At 33.0% G+C, this 25,990-nt stretch overlaps 2 protein-coding genes across 2 annotated transcripts; one reads left to right on the top strand and one right to left on the bottom strand.

Annotated features, from left to right (window-relative positions):
* Nucleotides 1-85: 85 nt before the first annotated feature.
* On the top strand, nt 86-12,850 carry LOC149490990 (sodium/potassium/calcium exchanger 5-like). Its single transcript, XM_089696131.1, has 11 exons — nt 86-395; nt 3,292-3,410; nt 4,214-4,316; nt 9,110-9,297; nt 9,585-9,732; nt 10,056-10,157; nt 10,576-10,686; nt 11,006-11,221; nt 11,604-11,705; nt 12,065-12,186; nt 12,301-12,850. The coding sequence occupies exons 1-11, from the start codon at nt 260-262 to the stop codon at nt 12,514-12,516; spliced, it is 1,563 nt and encodes a 520-aa protein (XP_089552257.1). The 5' UTR covers nt 86-259; the 3' UTR covers nt 12,517-12,850.
* A 5,217-nt stretch (nt 12,851-18,067) lies between these two features.
* Nucleotides 18,068-25,651, bottom strand: LOC149490989 (uncharacterized). Its single transcript, XM_089696396.1, has 3 exons — nt 25,513-25,651; nt 19,776-19,839; nt 18,068-19,600 (listed from the first exon to the last, which is right to left on the bottom strand). Exons 1-3 carry the CDS (start codon nt 25,624-25,626, stop codon nt 19,080-19,082), a joined length of 699 nt encoding a protein of 232 aa, XP_089552522.1. The 5' UTR covers nt 25,627-25,651; the 3' UTR covers nt 18,068-19,079.
* Nucleotides 25,652-25,990: the final 339 nt, after the last annotated feature.

Here is a 25,990-nt window from a genome sequence, read left to right as displayed (position 1 = left end):
CTGTTTACCAACTGATATCGATAAAACTTATCGAAGTTATCGATAAACAATTTCTTCATTTGAAAAAGACAGTAGTGAAGTTTCAGTACATCTTGCAGGACGCTCTGCGTCCCTTTTAGCAAGAATTCACTTGTCAATGAAATTGAGTTGTATACACGGCGAAATATTCGAATTTTTTATTTGACAACCGCTCCCGTTGACTCCCTGTAGTCAACTTAAAAATCTTCTAATCTTTGGTTGAAAATTTCATTGATTTTTAATGGCAAAAATGTTGATACGGACTAAGTGTAAATATAGTACGGCGGTGGTAATAAGAGTGTTATTCTTAGCGTTACCGTTTGTCTATTATTTGATGTTCGGCGCAGCTATCGATAAAGAAATAGAGCAGACCGCAGGTAATGTTTAAATCATTTGTGGCGAAGCTCTGCAATGCAAAGCTATGCGACGTCTATAGTCTGCTTATGTCTACTATTTGGAATTATATTAAATTAATAAATTGACGATTTGGGGAGTATTTATTGTGTATATTAATATAGGATAACATCGTTATAAATACGGATTGTGAAAATAATGACCTATAGCTTAGAGTAAAAAGCTACATTATAATAAAAAAAAATCCAAATTTACTTAGAGAAGAGCTCAAGTATTTTCGAAGCAAGAAATATTAATAATGTCTTCTGTCTAATCCATGTTAACATTTATTAAATTTTTTGAGATCATATTAATATTCTATAGCTTATAGGAAATAATAATTAATACAATCATCAGAAAACAAACATTAACAAAATAATGCATGCAAATTATAAAACGCAAAAATATTGTAATAGGCTTTAGTGGAATCACTACATGTACATACTTACATAGTATAAAACAAAGTCGCTTTTTCTGTCCCTATGTATGCTTAAATCTTTAAAACTACGCAACGGATTTTGATGCGGTTTTTTGTAATAGAGTGATTCAAGAGGAAGGTTTTAGTATATAATTTATTAGGTTTCAGTCAAAGTGGGCGGAAAGCTAGATAACAATAAAATGTAGGTATGTATTCATTTTTACAGCGATTGCAAAGAAACGCTTATTCATGTATTTGGGAGGTAATAATTTATAAACAATATTTATTTATTTATTTATATAAGGCACAGTTACAGGATATAATCTAAAAACATTTACATCAACTTACTAAGTAAATTAATCAATATTAAAATTAAAACCCAATTAAAACTGCACACAACATTTAAATCAATACATAAATACATTAACATAAAAAGTGAATACCATCATTAATTATTATTCAGTCAAATGTTTTATGAATATGTATACCTATCACACAATCATTACTCATTGAAATAACAAAAATAATTTTAAATAATTACCTATAAGAAAACTTTCATTTTATTCATCATTATCTATTTTATTTCTAAATATCTAGATATTAGAAATCGTATATCTATTAGATATATTATTATGACGATTGATTTTCCTTGGTGTCGGCATCACGCGTGAACGGGTGGACTGATTTAGATAATTCTTTTTTTATTATATTCCTTGAAGAAGGATGATTCTTATGGAGAGAAAACGTAAATATATACCACGGACGAAGCCTGGGCGGACCGCTAGTTAGCTATAATAATAAAACTGACATGAGTAACTCCATATCTGCATCATATTTTTTTTATCTCATTATATATTAGGCTTCAGGTTCGGTCAGTAGATTCATTTTTTTGGAAATTAGTCGAGATTGGAGATTTTGACTGATTTTAAAATTGTTAACAAATGTTATGCAAATGTTAACAAAATTAAAACATTTACACTTAATCATAAATATCATTCTTATTGTATGCAGTTCTCATTCTTATTTTATGCAGTTCATTTCTCCAAAATGTTTCAAAAATAATTGAACTCGTAGTGCTCATAAGCGATTGCTATTAAAAATTCCCAAGTAAAAACATAGGTACAGTTGTTTTTATATTGACTGTCATCTTTTTTATAGAACTCATCCCGTCAAATTTTTTATCTATTTTGAGTCGGAGACTTATCCAAATATAAAAATCGAATGTACATTGTCCATAACATTGTATGACTAGCTCAACAGTTTCATACGTATCGATTAGTAAATAAAATTTCTATGTTTAATTCTTGATTTCTTGAACTGTGGTAAAAGGTTCTCCGTTTAGTCCTACTAATATTTGTATACGTAGTATATTATTATTAGTCTGTGCTAACATTATAAATGCGAAAGTTTGTGAGGATGTGTGTGTGTGTGTTTGTTACTCTTTCACGCAAATACTACAGAACCGATTACAATAAAACTTAGCACACATATAGAGTATAACTTGGATTAACACATAGGAAAGGTTTTATCCCGGAAATCCCACATGAACGGGAACTATACGAGTTTTTCTTTGAAAACGCGGGCGGAGCCGCGGGCTTAAAGCTGGTTCTATATTATACTAGCGGTCCGCCCCGGCTTCGCCCGTGGTACATGTTTACGTTTTCTCTACATAAGAACCATCCTCGTACTTCAAGGAATATAATAAAAAAAGAATTATCGAAATCGGTTCAGCCGTTCTCGAGTTATGCGCTTACCAACACATTTTGCGATTCATTTTTATATATATTAGATTATAATCTCTCCAGGAACTTCTATGAAGTTAGGAACCCCTTTTAGTGAGTTTTGCTTACGAGGAACTAGAGTTAGGGTAGCGTTTAGCTACTATTATGTATTCTGTGGTTAGGGTGAAGCAATATAGATTCAATTTTACTAAGTTAATAGATACTTTGGTTTTGAGGCTTAAATTTTGTGTGAGGTTGTGTTTACGGTGATTAGAGGGATTTCAGAATTTTAGACGTCTTTCGTTCAATAATAGTATTTTCATGAACCTTCACAAATAGGTATACGAATTTGTTGAAGTGAAACTTCTTTATCGGGGTTGGACAAAAATTTTGTGTGTAACATTTTTGCGTTACGCCGTACGCGTGATATTTTTGCGTTATGCCGTACGCGTGACATTTTTGCGTTACGCCATACTCGTGACATTTTTAAGGTCACAAAGAAGTTTCACTTCTTACGTGTGTACTCTAGTACACGCATACATTTTTATTTTTTCGATTATCTGTAATATGTGTAAAAATAGATAACAAAATTAATTTATTAACTTCAACAAAGAGAAAATTCAGTTATGTGTCCACTTCTTCGCATTTCTCCATTATTTTATTTTCCTTTCCTTAAATCCTAGTATTTTTTTCATTTTGCACTTCCTTTATGTAGTTACGTAAGCGAGAATATTATTACAGATGTAACTAGCTTCACGTCCCGACACCTCCTGGCTCTGGAAATCAATGGAAGAAACTGCACCCCACCCGCCATTCTGGAGTTCCCTCCAGATGGTCTTAACAGGGCACAGAGACAACAAGTATGTATAATGTATATGTGCCTACTTGATTCTACTTTTTGAAGTGAAATAGCTTCTTTAGAGTTGGGAGTAAAATTTCAAGGACACGTCATGGAGTAAGGCGACGATTTTGGTATCTTTGAATATTGCCAAAGAAGCTTCACTTCTGAGACGTGTGCTTGGCTTGGCACACACGCTCTTTTTATTCATACAAATTACAATATAGGTACCTACTTTAATAATAATATACCAAGGACCCTGGGTTCTGTCGGACTCTTACTGCAACAGTGGACCAAATAACCACGTGCGTTAATTTCATTGATGGGGTCGCTAGTATTACCAAATATTACTTTACATATAGTTACGTAAGAAGTACTACATGCTAGCCGTGCTACGCGGTTTCACCCGCAAACCTTTGGGCAAAAGCAAAGATTTTTTATATAATATAAAGCATTTTTTAACAATTTTTAAAGTAAAACGAATTGATAAATTGTTTACGAAAACTTAAAAAAATGTCAATACGTCGAAATCAATTGTTGGAAATTATAGAATACGAATTGGTTTTCAATTCAAGTATCATCGAAAACTCACCGCCTAGTTTTTAATTATTGCTAAATATAAACAAAAACGTTATTAATAAAATCAAAAATACGCATTATTTTATACAACACTTCATACCCACGATTTTGACCCACTTTAAATGGACAGATTGAATTCAAACTTTGTACATTCATCAAGGATCGGGAAGACAACAATATTTCCATAAGATTACTTAGGTATTTTTTACTCTATATATTATTTTATTGTGTTCTTCTACTGAACAGGGTTACATCGTGATCCACTGCGTAATAGCAATATACTGTTTCCTTCTGCTTGGAGCCGTGTGTGAGCATTACTTCGTGCCAGCTATCGAAGTGATATGTGATCGTAAGTCATTCATAATTCACATTAATAATCCGATGAAAAGTCACCGTAAAATGTTTTCTGAAATGAACAGACATCGTCGTATTATGATATACAGTCTCCTAAAATATGTCTCTAAATAAGTTCAATATTTTTTGTCAATCTGTAGATCTAGTGCCGAGGTAATGTTTCTATAACAAATCGAATAAAAGTCGGAAGCCACAGAGCGAATGTTTGAACAGTTAATAGTAATAATATTAATTTAATTAATATTTTAAAAATGAAAATATATCGTGCTTGACTGAAGAAAAATTAAACTTTCTGCTGGTGAAAGAACTATTGAAATCATTCCAGTAGTTTTTGTGTTAAAACATTACAGACATACATTCAAAAATCACAAATGATTCCTCTTCATAATAATATATTCTTTAAATAGTAAAAATGCATACTAAAGGCAAATTTTTTAACATTTTTATTAAGGCACCAGGAAGGTTCTTATGGAGGTAAAGCATGAAGAAGGAGCAATGAGGTAGAAAAACAGCAGCTATTTTTAGAATAGATATTATAGTCGACTATATTTAGATAACCATATCACTCAATTAGTTAGCATGTCGATAACATCACAAAGTCAATCGACTCAATCGAGATAGAGTCAAAGGTCGAGATGAAAATCAATTATCAAACATCCAGTTTGTCGATATAAATGTATCAATGTAATAGTGTTTAATTGACCGCTGAAATCATTTTCAATATTACAAAAACGGTTTGAAAATGGAAATCAAATATTACCCTAAAATTACTTACATTAATTCATATACAATAACACTTAGTAGCCGCTTGCGTCGGCTTTTCCCGGATGGTCTTCGAATAGGAAAAGCCTAGAAAAGATAGCCTAAGATTTGTTTTACAATCTATCAAATAATTTTTAAGTGAAATTGCAACTAAAAAATATTTCATTTTTATAATACATATCTTGAACTATCTTGAATTTTCTGTCCCACCGGACTATGGGATGTAATGAAAAATGTTCTTCACTCCTCTCTGCACCTATTTATGCTTGTTGGCCAGTCTCCATGCAGATTAGCTACACTTCTGCAGCCAGTACGTAATTACTCATTAGGTACCTACTATCTACTATATACCAACCGCTTGCTGTTCGGTCGCGTTTTCAGAGCGGTCGAAGGAAATTCCTTTATGGAAAGTGATGTTTGACAATTTTTTAGAGCAATTCTGTTTTAACAAACACTAAAAACCGCTTTTTAATAATTAAAATTTAATTGCTACAACTTTCAAATAAATGAAGAGTTCCTTCGATTTTTCTAGGATTGCATAATCAAATTCTGACCTGATGATCACTAGAGACCAACCACCACCAACACAATAATTTTCGAAATCGATCTAAGTCTCTTAGAGAAATCGGAGAACATACCTACATTAAAAAAATCAACGAATTGATAACCTCCTCTTTTTTTCAAAGTCGGCTAAAAATAGCAGTATGTTACGTTGCGACGCCGATGTGAGAAACATTTTTACATTAGCGAGGATTACTTTATTGGTGTTCCGATCAGGTGATGCGTGCTCGTTTGCCCTCTAATAAGAAGACAAACATGGAGCCGCGAGAATGTGTTTATAGCGAGGTTTGTAGCCATTTATCCATTTACCGACCACGTCACATACCAATTGCCTATGACACACGAATGGAGGGCATTTCATAGATTATTTCGAGCAGATAGTTCAAAGAATTTACTAGTGTTATAACTAGGATATTGTATGGATTTATTTTCCGTCGTATTAATGGAAAAGTTTTTTAAGCTATTGCATAGCTTCTATCGCGGGCATTGAGCACGGGGACCGAATCCAGAAATTGCGTAACGAAAAACCTCACGCTCCCCACTCCGACGGGCACGGAGGTGTGGCATGAAGGCATATCATGCAATAGCTTTACCGCGGTAGTCCCCGAGTGCCACACGTCTTTTTTTATGTGTCCTTTACTTATAAATTTTTATCAATAATTACGGAACATGTGTTATTTATGAAATAATAAAGAAATAATACGTTCTCTAAGCTACACATAAAAATGTTGGTTCAAGCAAGGCCTTTTCAAATTTGATGCACACAGAAGTTTTAAAAATTACCTTTTATTAAATTACTGAACAGATGACTACAATTTTTTATTTTCTTAAAACTGAGTCTATTAAAAAGGAATTCAAATAAAAATCTCATTATATTATACTCATACAGTCTTAGAGTATATTCAACTAATTTTTACTCTATTCTATAAAAAAATATGTTCTATCAAATTTAATTACTCCTAGATTATTCTTTGGACACGTCAATGAGTCTAAATGTTTTTCTTTCTTTGCTCTCCGTGTTTACAAACTAGCGCGTTTATGTACCTGTATATCGTATTTCTTTAATTTCCTCTCATAAACTTGAACAATTAACTGCTGTGCGAAGTCTTAAACAGCTCGTGAATGTGCCTGAAGCGAATCTCCAATACTTACAGGGAGGCAATTAAATTGCCAATGCGCGTATTACATATTCAATTATTTATAACTAGCTGCTCCGCGCGGTTTCACCCCCGTGGCTACACTCCTGTTGGTCGTAGCGTGATGCCTATAGCGTTCCTCGATAAATGAGCTATCTAACATCGAAAGAATATTTCAAATCGGACCAGTAGTTCCCGAGATTAGCGCGTTCAAACAAACAAACAAATTCTTCAGCTTTATAATAATTTTTTTTATTTATTCATCATCGCAATCTATCACTTTTCAGATATTCAGCGATATTTTAAGAATTTAAAGGTTGTTTTGTACGGAAGTCGTCCAGTGACTACTCCGTTTATTGGTGATTATATTATCTTGTTTAATTTATTTACTATTGCCCCCCCCCCCCCCAGAATACGAGGGGCCGCCCGAGGATTTCTCGAGGAGGGATTTTCCGGAAATACCGGTACCCTCCTGGGGTAGTTTTTTTTTTTAATTTTGCCTCCATCTTCCTTCTCTCCTCTCCACTAAGTTTGCAGAATGCCTGCCGGTTAATCCCGCCAACCACTATCTGGAACTGGGCCCTTTTGGCACACGTCATCCTCATCGTCCCCAGCCAAGTACTGACAGCGCTGCTCACATACCACTCCCAGGAGTATTTATTTCGGCTCTCCAACCTAGGTTTTTATAACGGAGTTAACCTTCTCCGGCCTTGTGGTCCGCGGAGGATTCACCTCTACACTATGGATGAACATCAATTTATCCATCCACAAGGCGTTCCGCCACCTGGGGACGCGGCCTCTAGGGAATTAGGCTACCCCGAGGCTTTATAATATTAGTATAGATTATTATTTGCTAACTTCAATAAGTGTAAATAAAACATAATGGATAGTAATTTCAAGCCTTCATATTTGGATAGATATCTTTAGTAGATAGATACTTATTTTTAATATTTCTAATGCCTACTTCAATCAAAATTTATACTAATATTATAAAGCTGAAGAGTTTGTTGCCTGAGCCAAACAATCGTTTGGACGTGCTAATCTCAGGAACTAATGGTCCGATTTGAAAAATTATTTCCGTGCTAGATAGCCCATTTACCGAGGAAGGCTATAAGCAATATATCATTACACTAAGACCAACAGGAGCGGATGCTCGCGGGTGAAACCGTGAAGCGCAGCCACTAAACAATAAAAGTTTTGTCGCTTTCAAAACAGCGTAGTCCCCGTCCTCAGAAGAGGATTCAAAATTAAAAAAGGCTGACCATTTTTACCTACTATTTTAATATTCAATAATCATTTCATCAAAATTCGACATATATCTAATATCTATACAAATCTATTCCATGGTGTATAAACCTAGTGTACTGCATCTAAATGTCAAGTACGGCTCTCCGAACATCAAGAACAGTAAGAAGTGTGGAGTAAGCGATAATGTTTATTCCCCCTTTGAATCGCAGTAATAGACCTTATATCATAGAACATTATATAACTGGGGATGTATGTACTATGTTATATGAGTAGGTAATTTGTGTTACAGTTTATTCCAGAGTGTGATGATGAGATTTGATATAAAAAAAAAATATTTTTTGGGATGAACTAGTGTTAGGAGTTTTGCACAGAGATAAAACTATAAAATGGCATGTTCATACATATCATGTAGATAGTTCATATCATATTTAAATCAAATGGGGAAACAAATTATTGACTTGTATCAGGTCTTGTTAATATTAGAAATTTTTCATTAATTTAGAAGCAATTATAAATGATGAAATATAAAACAAGAAAAGGAGTATAATCGGAGAGCACCATCACTATGAAATTTAACTAATTTAACCTAAAAGAAAATTCCGAGAATTTTAATTTACATTCATAACAATAATATTCAACTAGAGATAAAGATTCAATAGGAGCTGTAGGAAACTCATCAATGTGTGTAATTTCGATATATTCGCAAATAACCGGCAAAGCTGAGGCTTTTTCCAAAGCTGATAAACATTGGTCTGGAAAACGACCACTTCTTCTTTGTTTATGACAAATATAATATTAATAAAGAGAAGAAGTTGGCTATTGGTTCAGGGGTTACTAATATTAATAATTAATAAAAAATAACGTAAATTTACATCACTTTTGTGAAGAAAAACAATTGAACTACCTATGTTCATGTAAAATACTATTCGTAGTCATACTTTATTATTTGGTATCTTCAATTGTTTCAATAAATTAACTAAAAACATAACGTTATCGATAACTGGTTGACATTTTCTAATAACCATTTCTAACATCACTTATCTTCACACATAGTTTCTAATAAATCCTTATAATTTTCCAGGTTTAAAAATGGAGTCAGACATAGCCGGCGCGACATTCATGGCGGCGGCTAGCTCTAGTCCTGAGCTGTTCATCAATTGCGTTGGTACCTTCGTGACGGAGGGAGACCTGGGAGTGGGGGCCGTGGTCGGGTCGGCGGTGTTCAACGTGCTCGCTGTGCCGGCGTGTTGCGCGCTTGTTGCTTGCAGGGTACTTACTCACTCACTAACTAACAACACTCACTCATTAATGAGTACCCGCACACACACGCTCGCTAACACCCACTCACCTATTAGGTGACCCCTACACATAGGTAGGGGGCAGGGGCCATGGTGGGGTCGGCGGTATTCAACGTGCTCGCTGTGCCAACGTGCCGCGCGCTTGTTGCTTACAGGGTACTTACTTAATTATTAGTGCACTCACTCATTGACGAACACACTCACTCACTCATTAGTCAGTCATTTAGATATTTTCATTCCTTAATTTTACCTCATCAGGCGATCGATCTAGACTGGTGGTCGATATCCCGGGACTGCCTCATGTACGCAGTAGCTGTGTTGGCCCTGATCCTTACCTTGCTCGACGACATGGTGTACTGGCATGAGGCTCTGTTACTAGTGCTTATGTATACTTTTTATATACTAGGTATGTTCATACATATTTTGATATATGTATTTTTGAAATTTTTATATTTTGGACTGTACATTGCATTGATACGTGAGTTACTCATTGAGTTTTGTAATTACCTTACAATCTTCATATACTAAAACTAGCGTCCGCCCGGCTTCGCCCGTGGTACATATTTCGCAATAAAAGGTAGCCTATGTTCTTTCTCAGGGTACAAAGACTATCTGTGCCAAATTTCATCAAAATCGGTCCAGTAGTTCATTATGCGTGAAAACCATACATACATACATACAAACCTTTCCTCTTTATAATATTAGTATAGACAAAATTTAAACTTCCAGCTATGGTGTTCAACACCCGATTGGGAACATTCGTGAAAAGCGGATGTTGTTATTTCAAAAAACCAAAACAATACACCGAGGTTACTCCACTTCTATATAAAGGTACGTTCTTTAATTTATTACACTAACATAATATTTAAATTGGAATAAAAAAAAGCTCTTTTCATTACTAAAACGTTGGTATATTTAAATTGGGGGGGCAAGTATCTCGCCTCGCGGCGGTGCTGAAAAAAAACTCCGGCTGAGTGGCCAGACGGCCGGAGTATATTTAATATTATTATTGTTTTTTATTTTAAATAGCCCGACATTGTCGTTTATCTTTTTGTGAAAATTCAATTTCAATATGTAAATTCATTAATTAAAATAAACTTTTTCTAGACGCTTCATGACTGTATAACAACTACAAGGTACATACTACAACTTGGAGAGCACTATCTGATATTTAAACATTTACACTTGAAAATATTTACGAGTAAAATACACTATAGAATGTTTTAATTTATTTCTATTTTTATTGTAGAAAAAGCCAGTCTCTTGGATGCCACAAACAGAATAACGGTATCGAATCAAACAATTAACGATGTGGAACAGGGTATACAAATGACGAAAAGGCATGGTTCTACTGATTCAGGTAAGATGAAATTAAAAAAAAAATATTTTCACTAAAAATATTTTATAAATTAGGTATAATATTATTATTTAATTAACGATACACTGATCAACAACTATGGGTAGGTATCTATTTCAATAATATGCTTCGCTTTCCTTTCTTTTTTTCTGGTGTGTTCCTTATACTTTTTTCTGGTTTTGGGACACAACGGACAAATTAAATAGTATGATCACCTCAAACTTTATTTTACTAATACTCAATGATAATATTAAGATCCGCTTTTGTTATACAAAGACATACACGTAAATATTAAATAAACCAGAACAAATCTCTACCACAGACTCCAGCGTAAGTTCTCTATGGTCGTGGCCTGGCGACAAATCGTCACCAGTCAAGAAGTTCTTCTGGGTGTTGACCTGGCCGCTCTGTCTGCTGCTCTGGATAACCATACCAGATTGTAGACAGCACCCCCGAATGTACCCTTTGACGTTTATAATGTGCGTCACGTGGATTGGAGGAGTGTCGTATTTGGTCGCCTGGATTATTACTATTATTGGTAAGTATGGTAATTAAAGTTTGGAGTAGGTATTCATTTGTGAAATTCTGTAGATACCGATTTTAAGTTCGCAGTTATTATTGCCAGTTAAACTTAAAATTAATGTTAAAAATAGGTGAGATGCTTGACACGTGATTTTGATTATTGTAATTAAATACTTGAAGTAACATTTACCAACTTGATATTATACATATAAAAGAAAAAGAAATAACTACGCAATTATCAAAGAACGCGAGACAAACTAATACTATGTAACATGTTCAATGACTAGTTTACCTACCCAAAGACGTCAATGATTGATTGTCAATGCGGTGCGTTGTACTTTATAAAACACACAATATTAACTAGCTTCACATGTGTTCACATTCAATGGTTTCTCTAGGTGACACATTGAACGTGCCTGACAGCATCACAGGGCTGACTATCCTCGCGGCTGGCACCAGTCTCCCTGAAGCTGTATCGAGCGTGCTCGTCACTAATCATGGTAATGGCCTTTAAAAGCAACAATTCTAATGTGTTTTATAACTTATGAGTACGATAATTTCAAAACATTTAAAACAAAATCAGTTATATGAAAATCATCGAGATATATGTACTGATGAAAATGATTTTAAGTGGACACGTTTCGACAAGAAATAATAATTCATCTTATTTACATACAAAAATATACCTATCCTAAAATAATATAAAATTTGGAAGTGTTGTAGTTATATAGGTACTTACATCTTCAAGTTTTTTTAGGAACGGCGACATAAACGGGTCCTAAGAACTCCCTAAAGAACTCCCTAAACATAATATTATAAGGAAAATATACAAATAATTTTATATCCTTATCTTTCACAGGTCACGGCACAATGGGCATAAGTAACTCCATTGGGTCCAATACATTTGACATCTTGCTCTGCTTGGGACTTCCGTGGTTAATCAAATCTCTTTTCTATCCATGCGTTCCTGGTAATCATTGGGTATGTATAACTAGTCTGTGGTATAACTAGATTAGTCTTTATTGAAAAGTATAAAAAGGATAAATTAGATAATTTTCAAAATATGATTTAACACTAGCAACAATTTTGTTCCAGGTGAAAATTAATTCCAGCGGCCTATCATATAGTGCTATCTCGCTCCTATCCACGCTATTTGCACTATACGGCGCTCTCGCTCTGAATAAATTTCAGCTAGATTGGAGAGTTGGCATTACCTGCGCTGTTGTTTATATTGGCTACCTTGTGTTGGCAGCACTGATCGAGTTGAATGTACTTTTTGTTGTTAATTTGCCCGTTTGTCCACATTTATAGATGGATTTCCAACTTTACGAATGTACTTATTTTAATGTATAATTTAAGTTTTAAATAAAATATTATATATTTCTTAACTAAATCAGACACTAAAAAGTCTTTAAAAAAATAATATTATTATTCAAGTACCTGAACAACCTACAGCTCCCCTAATAAACAATTTATGCTTATTTTGCTTTAACATCATGTTCAAATTTTGGAAATGCATTTTTTAGGCATTTAATAAAAATTTAAGATCGGAAAAGACTCACGTGGTACTGCCACTTGCCAAAGAGCAGTGGACTAGCCATGGACTGAGTTCTGTCGAGCTGTTTTAGTGGCAGGATAGGGTTAAGTTAATATAATTCATAAACGACGCTGTAAAACCAAAGATTAAAAAGATATGGGTAAATTCTATCATACTACCACAAGGTTTGAAGTATCATTTTTTTATGGAAACAGAGCATTAGCTCTGTCTTTGAGATGCCGCTATCTAGGGGATGGAACAAGCCCCATTTCGCCGGTTAGGGACAATGTCAGACACCTAATAACTAAAACCAACTATGATGGCACAAATAGTTCTAACTATGCACTATGCAGTCCTCTCTACACTACAGGCGCCCTTCTAAAATCTTCTACAGTAAGTACCTATGCCCTATCCCAGTAAACCTATATGTAAATTGGTAACAAAGAATCGCCTGCCAAACCCCCATTAGCAAAGATAAATACAGAACATCAATTCATCCTATCTTTGGATTGTAAACACTTTCGCCGTTCATTACCATTTCATATTTTGCGTGACTGATGCGTTGTTACGGTAATACCAACGTGAATTATAAATAGGGTTAAGTGAATGTTTATAGAAACTACAAGAAATCTAGAAGTTTCCAGGGATTTAGAAGTTTCAGACAAGGCCTGAAGGTGTACTTTATAATTAGTAATTAGATTGTTTACTATGTGAAAAGACGCGGACTCAAAATTCTATCTTAGTTTTATATAAACTCGGTATTTCTAAAATTTATTTCTACATAATATAATAAATTTATATGTATTAGTAGTCATTCTTACAATATTGTAAACAACATACTTATCCAATTCGAGTTTTCATAAAAAATTAGTGACATTATGACACATTATGATTTAATTTTAATATGTACCTAAGTAGGTACTTAAAGATTAGTTGTTTATTGTTATGTAAACTTTAGTAATAATTTATGAATATTAATCGGGATTTCGTGCAGCAACTAAGAAAATATATTTTATTATAAAATAAGATCTAATAGTTGTTACATGTTTGAAATCGAATAAATGTTATTTTATATACAAGTAAGCAATGTTGTTTTAATACTTAAAAAAATATAATTCATAAATTAACAAGAATATAATGCAATTATTATAAAATAATACGAAAGCATATAGTTATGTATTATTATATAATTATTTATTTTATTAATAAAACAGAAGCATTACATGGTAACTCATCACTAACTTAATTAAAACTTATTCCCATAGCAACATTTGAGTAGAATTTATTTACATTTATGGAAGAAGGAAGGAAGAAGATTACATTTTTAAAATAAGAGATTTCCACAATTACCATCATTTCTTATTTTATAAACATCTTTGGCGCATTAGGGCACAGGCTCTCTCAGGACATATATTTTCACACACGGCACGATCTGATCCCATACTAAGCTTTTCGCTTCTGTTATGGAAGCCAGCCCCCCTATGCAAGTGGCTTTCTGTTAGCGTAGCGTTCAATAGAATAGACTACGAATGTATGAGATTGACGTAAGCTGTAGACATGTTTATCTACAGCTTACGTCAATCTCATACATTCGTAGTCCATTCTATTGAACGCTACGCTAACAGAAAGCCACTTGCATAGGGGGGCTGATAAACATACATATATAATATAACATACATACAAATATTTTCCCTGGGTGGGAATCGAACCCACGACCTCTGGCTCGGACGGCAGGCTCACTACCAACCAAGCTAACCAGTCAGTCAAAAATTTAATGCAGAATTATATCATACAAACAGAATAAAAAAGAACCTATAGTAGAGCCATTTTAATAGGCAACATTTGACAGTTCAACAAAATTCAACAATGTAACCTAGTAACGACGACATTGAATAACATGATATTTCGTTTTGTTAGAACTGCACATTTGCTTAACTTTTTTCAAATACGATTACATATTTATAATAATAATGACCGATACAAGTAATTTTAAGATTTCATTTTACTGATAAACCATTCTAAACATAATAAACAATTTCCGAATTAAAGAACTGACGTCGCTACAATTTTGTGTCAATAAACCTTTTTTCTTTTTAAATACCAGAGACGTTACTCTAAAAATCGAAATCTGACATCTAGAATCGAATGCATTGATTACTTCTGAATAAAAATCATCTTATATTAATAAATGTGTTTCAAGTTCGATTGACAAATGTTTCAAGTCAGTATCGATTAATTCACTTTAATCGATGTTTTTAAGCAGGTTACCTCTCTTCAAAGATAAAATTGATAGACGTCAAATGTTGCCTATTAAATTGGCTCAACTATAGTATTACAATGTCATAAAAGTAACTAAGAAATATTATAGATTATATAGGTACGCACTTATCCACTTAAAAATCATTGGAAATAATATTAATTTGAATGAAACATAGATAATATATTATTATAATATAGGTATAATGCATTACAATTTACAAATTAGTCTTCAGCTCCTGTATTTCAAAATAATAGTAAGTATTATAAGATTCATGTACAGTACACAATTAGTAAATGTTTAGTATTTTTTGGCTTAAATTAAATAAATTTTAAAAATAATTAACTGCATAAAGAGTAAAATAGTGTAATAAATATTGAAGTAATATTATATTGCGTTGCGCTTTCATAAAACAAGGTGTAATAATTAATAGTGTTCCCTTCAGAGAAACTGTCTTTATTAAAAACATATTTCCTAGTTTTTGCGAAAGGGTAACTAACACATTTGCACTCTTTCTCTTTAAAAATGAGAATATAATAGATACGAGATATGTACCAAGTATGAAGTGTCTGCACGAACACTTTTGTCATATAGGTAAATTTGAAAAGTAGAGAATACGACCATTTTTACGATGTACGCGAGTAAATAATATTTCATAAAAAAAATAACAAATAATTTTGGAATTATTGTCTAGAATTATAGGGCATGAATATATAGCATTATATCTTCAACATACTTTGCAATGTTTTAATCTAATGACAATCTAAAACCATCGTAGTTATTTGGGTCGTTAAATTTTTCTAAGAATATGCCAAAATCCCACCTAATGTTAAAAATGCGAAAGTATAAATCCGGATCCTGTAAAAATTTGGATGAAATTTGTAACAAACATAGTTTAGGTAAAAGATAGTTTAAGCTGAGAAAGGACAAATACAGTTTTATCCCGGAAATCCCACAGGAACGGGAACTACACGAGTTTCTTTTGGGTAAATTTTATAATTATTATGTCCCTGTTAATGAACTTTTACAGTAGTTAAACACACCGGTTCTCAATGTCTCGAATACATAATTGACTATCTCACACGCAATGACGTGATTTACACGTAATTATAAAGAGGCCTATTCACTATTTCTCTAATATATTAATTTATTATATATTTAACATACTTTTAATCCTTACTAGAATAATTCGAATGATAAACTACTTTGTAGGTTTTAAAGAATCGAGTGTTAAGTTGAAGTTAAAATATTTTAAATGCAGAAATTTCAAATTATATTAGCTGTTGTACAGTTGTACTTGTATTAATTGTAAATACGAGTATGTTAATTTCATTTTACGCGATACTGCCTCACTAAATGCTCGTACTTCAAGTACTTTCATAGATTGCAAATTAAGTTCATAAATGTTTAAGAAAAAAATATTTCTTATATGTATCATAAATAATGTATACCTAGTAGATAGTAACTGCACATAATAAATATTTTGTTACACAATACAAAACGTAAAAAAAATATGAAAAGACAGCACACACAATAACAACTAAATAAATAATGTTTTTTTATACATAGTTATTGGTTTACAGCAAAAACCTCTTTTTCACAACTACCTACTCAAAATTACCTCGCTGTTTTCGAAACACCCTTAAGGCCGTTCCCAATATTTAAACTACGGTCATAGATAGATCTCCGATAGCTACTATATAGTAAGGTTCTATCTATCGTAAGATAGGTACGATATTGGGAACGGCCATTACCTACTGGCTGACAGCTGTCAAAACGTTATTGGGACTCTCAAATAGACAAATTCAAAGAGAAAAAATATATACCTCTAGTAAGCAGTTAGTCCTCCAGACGATAGATAGCGATCAGAGATAGGTAAGCTTATCGCTAGTAAGCTTATTGGGACGCCAAAACAAAAGATAGATAACATTTTCTATCTTTAGTAGGGTCAAACCGAAGATAGATACGATATTGGGAACGGCCATTATACACTCTCATTAATGAAAAATAAACGTCACGTAAATTGCTAGGCGTGACGAAAGATTTTGAAATTCTCTTCCATAATGTGTGTATACGTTTACTATACAAGAAAAACCCTATATTTCGGTAATATACTTAAATTTAACGAAGATTAAAGCCATTTTTCAAAAAATATTTAATATCTGTGCCAAAACAGCTCGCAGGTGTCATGGCGTAGGCGTGACGTCAAACTTTGGTAAATACGTAATTATTTGTACGCATTGCGAAGAAAATTAAAAAAGTCTTTATTTAATATGTGTTATAGAAACGAATTACAAAGTTTATAAGTGGTGTGCAGTATTGCAGTGTGAATCCACATAAAAATAATGCTCAAAAATGTGTTAGTAATTATTTCAAGCGAAAAAATAATAAGAAATTATTGTATAAAGTTGGCGCGGAGAATCCCGAACCATGTATTCGTGAATTCGCAATTATATTTCTGTTCTGAGTCGATAAAGCATACGTGAAACAATAGAAAATAAATAAAAATGCGTATTCTCAACATATTCATAACAACAAAATACATCTGACGTGAGTTGTTTACTTATGCGTGACGTCACGCGTGTTTTAGTCAAAATGGCGAACTTCAGAATTTCAATGTTTTATTTTATTGATAATCTCATTAATCTTAATGTTTTTAAGATTTCTAAGTCGCTATATTTAATTTATTTATTATACATTTTCCCTTAAAAACACTAATACGATCATTTATGGATACTGTCGTCATGCCTATTAGCAATCGACATGAACGCTTCTTTAGAACAATATGAAATTAAACAGAACTCTTACTTTCAGTACGGTAAAACGATGAGAAATCTGGAACAATACGTTACGCTAATAACGTTTCTACGATTAATTCATAGCTAGATAATGTATAATTTGCTTTGTTTCCTATATTTATAACTAGAGTATAATCTGTTGAATGAGAGATATACGCACGGTTCTGTAAGTCTTAATAACAGTTTTTATATTAGTTAGTATGATATTGAATTAGAATTCCAATTATTTTTCCGATGTTAGTTTAATAGGTAATAAGACACGATAACAAATACGCATATAAAATCATAATGTAATTAATAATTATTAAGAGCCTAATTGGAAAATATTATCTCGATGTTTGTAAAATTATGAGCAACAACTTTTTGTGTGCTAAATTGACGAATGCTTATTTTTTTTTAATAAAAATTCTGATCCGTCTATGACATTGCAAATTTTTACAAATATGTACTTATTTATACATTAATTAATACTCCATAAAATTCTTAAATCTATAGAAAAAAATGTCCCGATTGGAACGAAGTTCCTTACGTTTTGAAATAAGTATTACCCATATTTTTTTTTATATATTAAATAGGTAGACGTTTGACCGCTATCCTGCCTTATGTAAAGCAGTGATGCGATCTATTTAGGAGCACGTCTACCCAAAAATTATAATTAAATTGAAATAAATTAACAAAAATCGTTGATAAATTAACAATTTTTAGCAGTTAAATGAAGTGAAGAAATGATTATACACGCTCTCCGAGCGCTACGCACTGCAAATGTCGTGAGGATTTTTCGTGACGCTCGCCAGCGTACCGCGCGATATGGAACTTCGTTCCAACATTACAAACATACACATAATATTTAAATATTAAATTAAATTACAATATAAGGAATAGGTCAGAGTTAAATAATAATAATAGTTTTAAAAAAAACTAAAAAACACGCTTTTAGTTCGGTTAAAAGACGCACCTTATTTTTACACGCTTTATATTAGCTTCACCTGTATGTTTGTAACCGACTTCTTTGTGCGCGATTTTGACCCACTTTAAACGGCCAGATTTCGTTCAAACTTTGTAGATTTATTTAGGACCGATGACAATACACTAATTTGATAAAATAAATAATAGTTAAAAAAAAAACAAAAAACAAGCGTTATAAAGAAAACCGAACCAAAAGCGTGTTTTTTAGTTTTTTTAAACTATGTATTATTATTAGATAGATAAATAAATAACATATCTTTGGAGTAAAGCTTGAGAATCCTATCTTAACTAAACCTACAAACTAACCATATTTAAGCTATCTAGGTATAATAGTGTTCACAATCCGTTCCCACAAGCTGGGCCGTTTTGACGCATAAGTTACGGGTGTTGCCATACACACCCGTATGGGCGACCTGGTCGGCGTGACGAAAGGATACGGGTGTTTCACTGGCGACACCGATGACCCGACCAAACTGTACGTCTGTTTCGTCACCTTCACTGGCTGACTCTTCACCTTGTTAGTAGCGCCACCTACCAGCAGGATTGGAATACCTGTCTTCGCGCGCTTTGTTGAAGTCGGCCCGGGTCGGGGCGTCGTGGAAGTTTCTAGAATCTCGTGGAAGATTGAGTCCTCGTAGTCTTTTGACTCGTCTGCGAGTGGGGGCACGTAGAGCACTTGGCGGAGGCCGTTGATGTCTTGTACTAGTTTCGCGTGTTCTTTGACGATGTCCTCTTTGGTTGAGAAGACGAGGTCGATCCGACGGGACGGTACCCTTGTGATAGGGGTGGGACGGTATTTTATGGGATGCAGGTTCCTTGACTTTTTTGAGCGCCAAACTGAAAACAGTTGGATTGTTATTAATAAACTAGCATTATTTCAATTTACGTAACTCAAGATTTGCTGCTTTAAAAATTATTAGGAAGTAAAAAGCATTAAAATATCAAATAATATAATATAACAACAAAAATTCTTCAGAATTATTATAGCAATATAGTCATATAAAAAACTCACCAGCTCCATCAAGATGTTTGAAAAATTTCAAGTCCCTCGGTTCTGGTAAATCAAAACAATCCACCTGAAACAAAATATTATTCTGTATAAGAAGAAAAAATAGATACGTCGATAGATTTCACAATTATCACATCACAACGCAATTACATAAAAAAAAATCGCAAAAAAATAGCAAAATCGAATGTCGCAATGCAAAAAAAGAAAATCGCAGCGGCAAAACTAAACAGTTACTATTCTATAGAATTTGAATCTAAAATGAAAATTATGTGTCAAACCCTCAAAGCATATAACAGTGTGACAAGTGCATAGTCACTTACACTAGTGAATACCTACCCCCGTATATGGATATCCACCTTATATCCACCATAGCAAAATGTTTTACCATGATGATTATGGCAACAGATCTTCATATTTCATAGATGGAAGCGATTTTGCCTCGATCTAATTAAATAAAACATTAAACTCGTTATCGATATTTTTTTATTAATCCTGGATGCTGCTAGCATAAATCTAACAATGAGATATCACAACATAACGTAGCATTGTATCTCCATGCACCCAACTGAAAAAAGATGTAAATAAAAAATAACCTAAATCGTAACTTCATTAATATTAGATAACTCGTTCTAGTTCTAGTAAAATCTAACTATAATAGGATGTTTAAGTCATTTATATTCGATCGATCTATTTCACCGAAGAAATTCCTGAAACAACCCGAATATCATACCCACATGTAAACTTAAAAAAATAACACGCAACTATCATGTTTCAGGAAAGAAATAAATACAAATTAATCCAGATTTTTAATTTGACAAGTTGACAAACACGCATTTTGACGTGACGACTACCTACTTATCAGTGACTATATGCATGATATTAATTCGGTTGCATAAATGTATACTTATAATTCACGATATATTATGCATCTTAAAGATTTTGGAAATGAGATTATCCGTGGCCGTAGTAGTTCTATCAACAAAGGCTAAACTTTTATATCCAAAGCGTGGCAGTTACTTGTGGGATATTAAACTAATAGACTTTTAAAATAGCCCAACTATTACCTACATAAAAGAATAAAAAATTGCCAAGCCAATACACATATTATTGTCTAACCTTGCTCAATTGAATCCCACTCTATCAATGAATCCAAATTACACACTTAAGGACTGAAGTATCGGATAATGGCTTGTGTTTCCTAACCATTTCTTTATATATAAGATGTTCCTTACAAACGTACACTTATCATTTAACCAGATAATCTTATAATATACTAGCTTTCCGCCCGCGGCTTCGCCCGCGTTTTCAAAGAAAAACCCGTTCCCGTAGGATTTCCGGGATAAAACCTATCCTATTAGACTACAGGCCCGTGTTGAAAAAATTATGGGTCATTTGACCCACCACCTGACCAATCTAGAATGATATAAGAGCATAAAATAATAAGATTCAGCATTATGACGTCACTTGTAAGCTGTCCACCTGAGTGCAGATGAGAATTCGAAGGTTCAGGTAGAGATTTTCTCCCCTTGTCTCCATGATTTTTGTACGGCGTTGCGGAATAATTGATTAAAAGTAGTATAGAAATAGTATGACACAGTTGCCGTACAAAATCAAATGACCAAATTTACCCCGGCAACTGTCGAAAAATAAAAATAAATTCCGACTTTGTGGACCACCATTTTTGTACGGCATCTGTGTCATACTATTTCTATACTGCTTTTAAGCCATTATTCCGCAACGCCGTACAAAAATCATGGAGACAAGGGGAGAAAATCTCTACCTGAACCTTCGAATTCTCATCTGCACTCAGGTGGACAGCTTACAAGTGACGTCATAGTGCTGAATCTTATTATTTTATGCTCTTATATCATTCTAGATAGGTCAGGTGGTGGGTCAAATGACCCATAATTTTTTCAACATGGGCCTGTAGTCTATATGTCCTTTCTCGGGTATCAAAATATCTCTATATGTACCAAATTTCATGCAAATTGGTTCAGTAGTTAAGGCGTGATTGAGTAACAGACAGACAGACAGAGCTACTTTCGCATTTATAATATTATATTATGGATGTATATTGTATATTGTATATAATATAAATCTCGTGTTACAATGTTTGTCCTCAATGGACTCCTAACCGATTATAATAAAATTCGCACACCATGTGCAGTTCGATCCGACTAGAGAGATAGGATAGTTTAAACATGTAGGTACCACGGGCGAAGCCGGGGCGGACTGCTAGTTTATATAATATCAGTTTCGATTCCTTTTTGCTACATCTTATTCCGGTCGAAGACACACATTTCCTAGGAAAACCAGGCGATAGATAGCGTTATTAGCTCGCCAAATATTAAACAAATTAATGGTACGACTAGACACATTTGTTACAATTACGTCAGGAAGTTTACGGTAATTACAAACGATTATATACCGTTCGTGATCTTATGCCGTATGTTACAATTTATTAGAAATTAACCGATTATACATGCAATGGTGCTTGGTGAAAAAATAACAACTGTTACGAGTGTACCCATTTCAGACTTGAAATTATCTGCGGTGTATATCTTTTCCGGCAATTTTGCTTCAGCGCACAAAATTGATTATATTTACTTACATTACAAATCATGAATGCAAAGCAGGTGGCACATTTTCTTCTTTTTTTGAAATAAATGTATACAATGTTGGGCACCCTTGCTACAAGCAGGCTAAGACGTAAAAGTTTTAATTAAAAAATAACGACAAAACATAAGATCAAGATAGATACAAAAGTATAACTAAGTATGTACCTATATTAATGTGTAACAACTAACAATGTATGTAATGTGTTTTGTCATTATTTTTGTCAGTTGTTGTGTGTGTTATTGTTTGTAAATAAATGTGTGTCTATGTCTATGTGTCTAACAAAAGTAACATAATATTCAGGCGTTATAACTGTTACGATAAATAATACCTACTCTTACTTAATACAATGATACAAGTGCTTTATCGTAAAAATAACTAATTATAAGTAATTTTACCTTAGATGTAACAGTTTCGTTAATTAACGAGATTCATTGTTCTCATGACGAAAAACTGTTTGAATGAGTGACGAGTGTTGATCAGCGTCGTTAAGAGTAAAAGCAAAAAATTAAGTGTATAGAAAGTGATATTACTATGTGACGTTATTGGTAGGTATTACCTATAAACTAATATTATAAAGAGGAAAGGTTATGTATGTATGCATGGTTTTCACGCATAAACTACTGGACCGATTTCAATGAAATTTAGCACACATGTAGAGGGTAACTTGGATTAACACATAGGCTAGGTTTTATCCCGGAAATCCCACGGGAACGGGAGATACGCAGGTTTTTCTTTGAAAACGCGGGCGAAGCCGTGGGCGGAAAGCTAGTAAAACTATAATTATGTTATTATATTATTGGCCAGCGTGCGTAGCGTAATGGTTTGTACTCTCACAGGAAGCCCGAGTCCCAGCAGTGGGTACGTATGTGGGCTGATGATGATGATAAAATTATAGTTACAAAGTAAGTATTACAAGCGGTTTGAAAAAAAATAATATGCGAATTTATGGTTTACTAGCTGACTTGGCTAATTTTTAGAACTTCACAAATAATAACGTTCAATAACATCAATATATTATTAACTAAATAAAAAACACGCCTGATCAAATTATGGGGTTCAATAGGTCATTAGTTGTTTGCTTTGTGAAAATAATTATACTATTCAAATTAAAAAAGTCATATTTTGGAATAAACGTTGTTCTATAAGGGAAAATAAAACAATTGAGTTTTAGTTCACCTAAGAATGTAATACATCTTTGTAAATAAATTCCTGGACTGTCTACAGAACTTGGCACACATTTAGATCTTTATCTTTATCACACATTTCTTTTTTCGGCAATTAAGTCAACGATTGAACTTGGCTCCATTTTTTACATTTATGTTTTTGGTGGGATTAATATTACAAATACAGACAATTTATGTATTTAATACTTAGATATTGCCACGCATAATGGCATAAAAATATAAGCTAATTTATACCTAAGCGAGAAAAGTTTTTGTAAAAAGTATAAAAATGAAAATAGGTAGGTACACTTTCCATGCAACAAAACCCAGCTGTACCTTATAACCTCAACAGACTAAAAAATCACAAGAAAATCAAAGCTTTCGCCTATGCTGCCGCGAAACTAAACAAGTTTTACCTGAATATTTGTATAAGTCCATAATATACATAATTGAATCTCATTGAAGTCTGTTTTCATCTGTACTAAATAGCAATGCAACTAGTGGTTACCTTTTCTGAATGGAAAAAGTTGCAGTAGGTATGAATAATATTATGTATTCCAACATTTTACGTGAGAAATCGACGATGTTTCACAACTTGCTGATAATTTCAATGACAGCCACTTTTTAAATGTTTCATGCTAATATAAATAATTGAATTGCCACGAATTAGTTACGAAATACATTATGATCACCTGATTAGATTCACTGCACTGTCTTTGGATTAGAATAGACGTAATTTTTTTTGCTTACAGTATATAACATAATAATCTTCTTATATATAAAAATGAATCGCAAAATGTGTTGGTAAGCGCATAACTCGAGAACGGCTGAACCGATTTCGATAATTCTTTTTTTATTATATTCCTTGAAGTACGAGGATGGTTTTTATGTAGAGAAAACGTAAATATGTACCACGGGCGAAGCCGGGGCGGACCGCTAGTTTATTAATAATTATAATAATACATCACGCAGATTAAATTACAATAAATTTCTTGTACCTATTAAATCGACAATTCTTGTTTTGTCATGAAAAAATATATAATAGGCTATTAATTATATTATTAGATACTCACATGTATTGTAAAATAAATGTTATGTAATCAATTACTTATTATAATACGAATAATTTCACTTGCACGATATTATATTTTATTAATTGACAAGACTTCCTAGAAATGCTTGAATCATCTGTTCACTGTATTGTAACCAAGTTGTTTTTAATAATGATAGAAAAATTATAAAAAAAAATGAAAAAATGAAAAATATTTATTTGGACCCACATTATAAAAAGTTTACATACATGAGACACGACAATTAATAAGATTGCAATTGCGTCTGTCCTCTTAGGACTAGTCTGATAACAACACCACTTAAATTAGGTATTCAAATATCGAACATGAAGTTTTTTTTTTACTTCATGTTTTCTAACAGCATCCACTGTTATTATTAAAGTTATTAGCTTAGGTTATTAATAGCCATCGATTACAAGATCGAAATCGATTAATATCTGATTGATAAATTAATTATAAAAATTATTCGAATTTATTGACGGTTTCAAAACAGTGGTTAAATCATCTTCTTCAACATTATTTTATGAAAAAAATAATATTAAGCTAAATTAATGAAAAAAAATTGTAATTAGTTTGGTACATATTTTCCAAACTTTCTACTTGAAAAACGACATGCACGATGATCAATATATCTACATATTTAAAGTGTCTTAAAAATTATTAACTCATTTGCATTTTTTTTTTTTATATTTGCATTAGATACCTAGATCGCCTTACGTCATTCGCGTATTTTATTCGACGATTTAGATTCATTTCATAATCGATTTTTTTTTTCTCATAAGAAGAGGAAAGAACTAATTTATGTTTGACATGTTTTAGAAAAATAAAATAAAACGACAAAAATAATTTTAAATTTCGAATTCGCTTGCTCCAAAAATGTTCACGAACCTTAGCAGACGATCCGTGGTACCGCCGCAGCAGCCGCACATCGATGGTGCTGGTCACCACCAGTAGAGAGACAAGCACAACCGCACACCGCCACATCTTACCACCGACTGGCATCGGCTGATGACCCACCTACCACCACCAACTTGACATTCCCTAGCCGTTCCATACGCTAGCTTAATAATATTATACCCGAATAATTTTACTTCTTAGGAGTTAGGACGTAGTGAGTAGTGACGTGGTATGTTGTTTATATTTTCGTTTTTTTAAATGACATAGGTACCTATTTTCATTGCTTATCATGTGAAAACCAGGTCATGTTTATAAAATGCAATATATTAATAATTATTACCAGCAAAAATTTTAATGCAAGTTAATGATTTTTTAAAGGTCACCGAGTTTTCTTTACAGCAAGGCACCATTATTATTGTTATCCAAACATATGAACAAGACAATTCGTTAAAATATATCCAACTGCGTT

Source organism: Colias philodice, chromosome 1 (assembly GCF_061535455.1).
Source record: "Colias philodice isolate Cphi_HAF_F1 chromosome 1, ilColPhil1 Martin Lab GWU primary, whole genome shotgun sequence".
In the NCBI taxonomy this organism is placed as follows: Eukaryota; Metazoa; Arthropoda; class Insecta; order Lepidoptera; family Pieridae; genus Colias; species Colias philodice.
This window is presented reverse-complemented; position numbering and strand designations above follow the sequence as displayed.

Excerpts from the sequence above, each read along its gene's own strand:
- LOC149490990 (XM_089696131.1), top strand. The coding sequence starts at position 260 with ATGGCAAAAATGTTGATACGGACTAAGTGTAAATATAGTACGGCGGTG. Across the intron at positions 396-3,291 it reads AGAAATAGAGCAGACCGCAG|ATGTAACTAGCTTCACGTCC; the intron begins GTAATGTTTAAA and ends ATATTATTACAG. Across the intron at positions 9,298-9,584 it reads GCGCGCTTGTTGCTTGCAGG|GCGATCGATCTAGACTGGTG; the intron begins GTACTTACTCAC and ends TTACCTCATCAG.
- LOC149490989 (XM_089696396.1), bottom strand. The coding sequence starts at position 25,626 with ATGCCAGTCGGTGGTAAGATGTGGCGGTGTGCGGTTGTGCTTGTCTCT. Across the intron at positions 19,840-25,512 it reads ACCACGGATCGTCTGCTAAG|GTGGATTGTTTTGATTTACC; the intron begins GTTCGTGAACAT and ends ATTTTGTTTCAG. Across the intron at positions 19,601-19,775 it reads CAAACATCTTGATGGAGCTG|TTTGGCGCTCAAAAAAGTCA; the intron begins GTGAGTTTTTTA and ends AACTGTTTTCAG.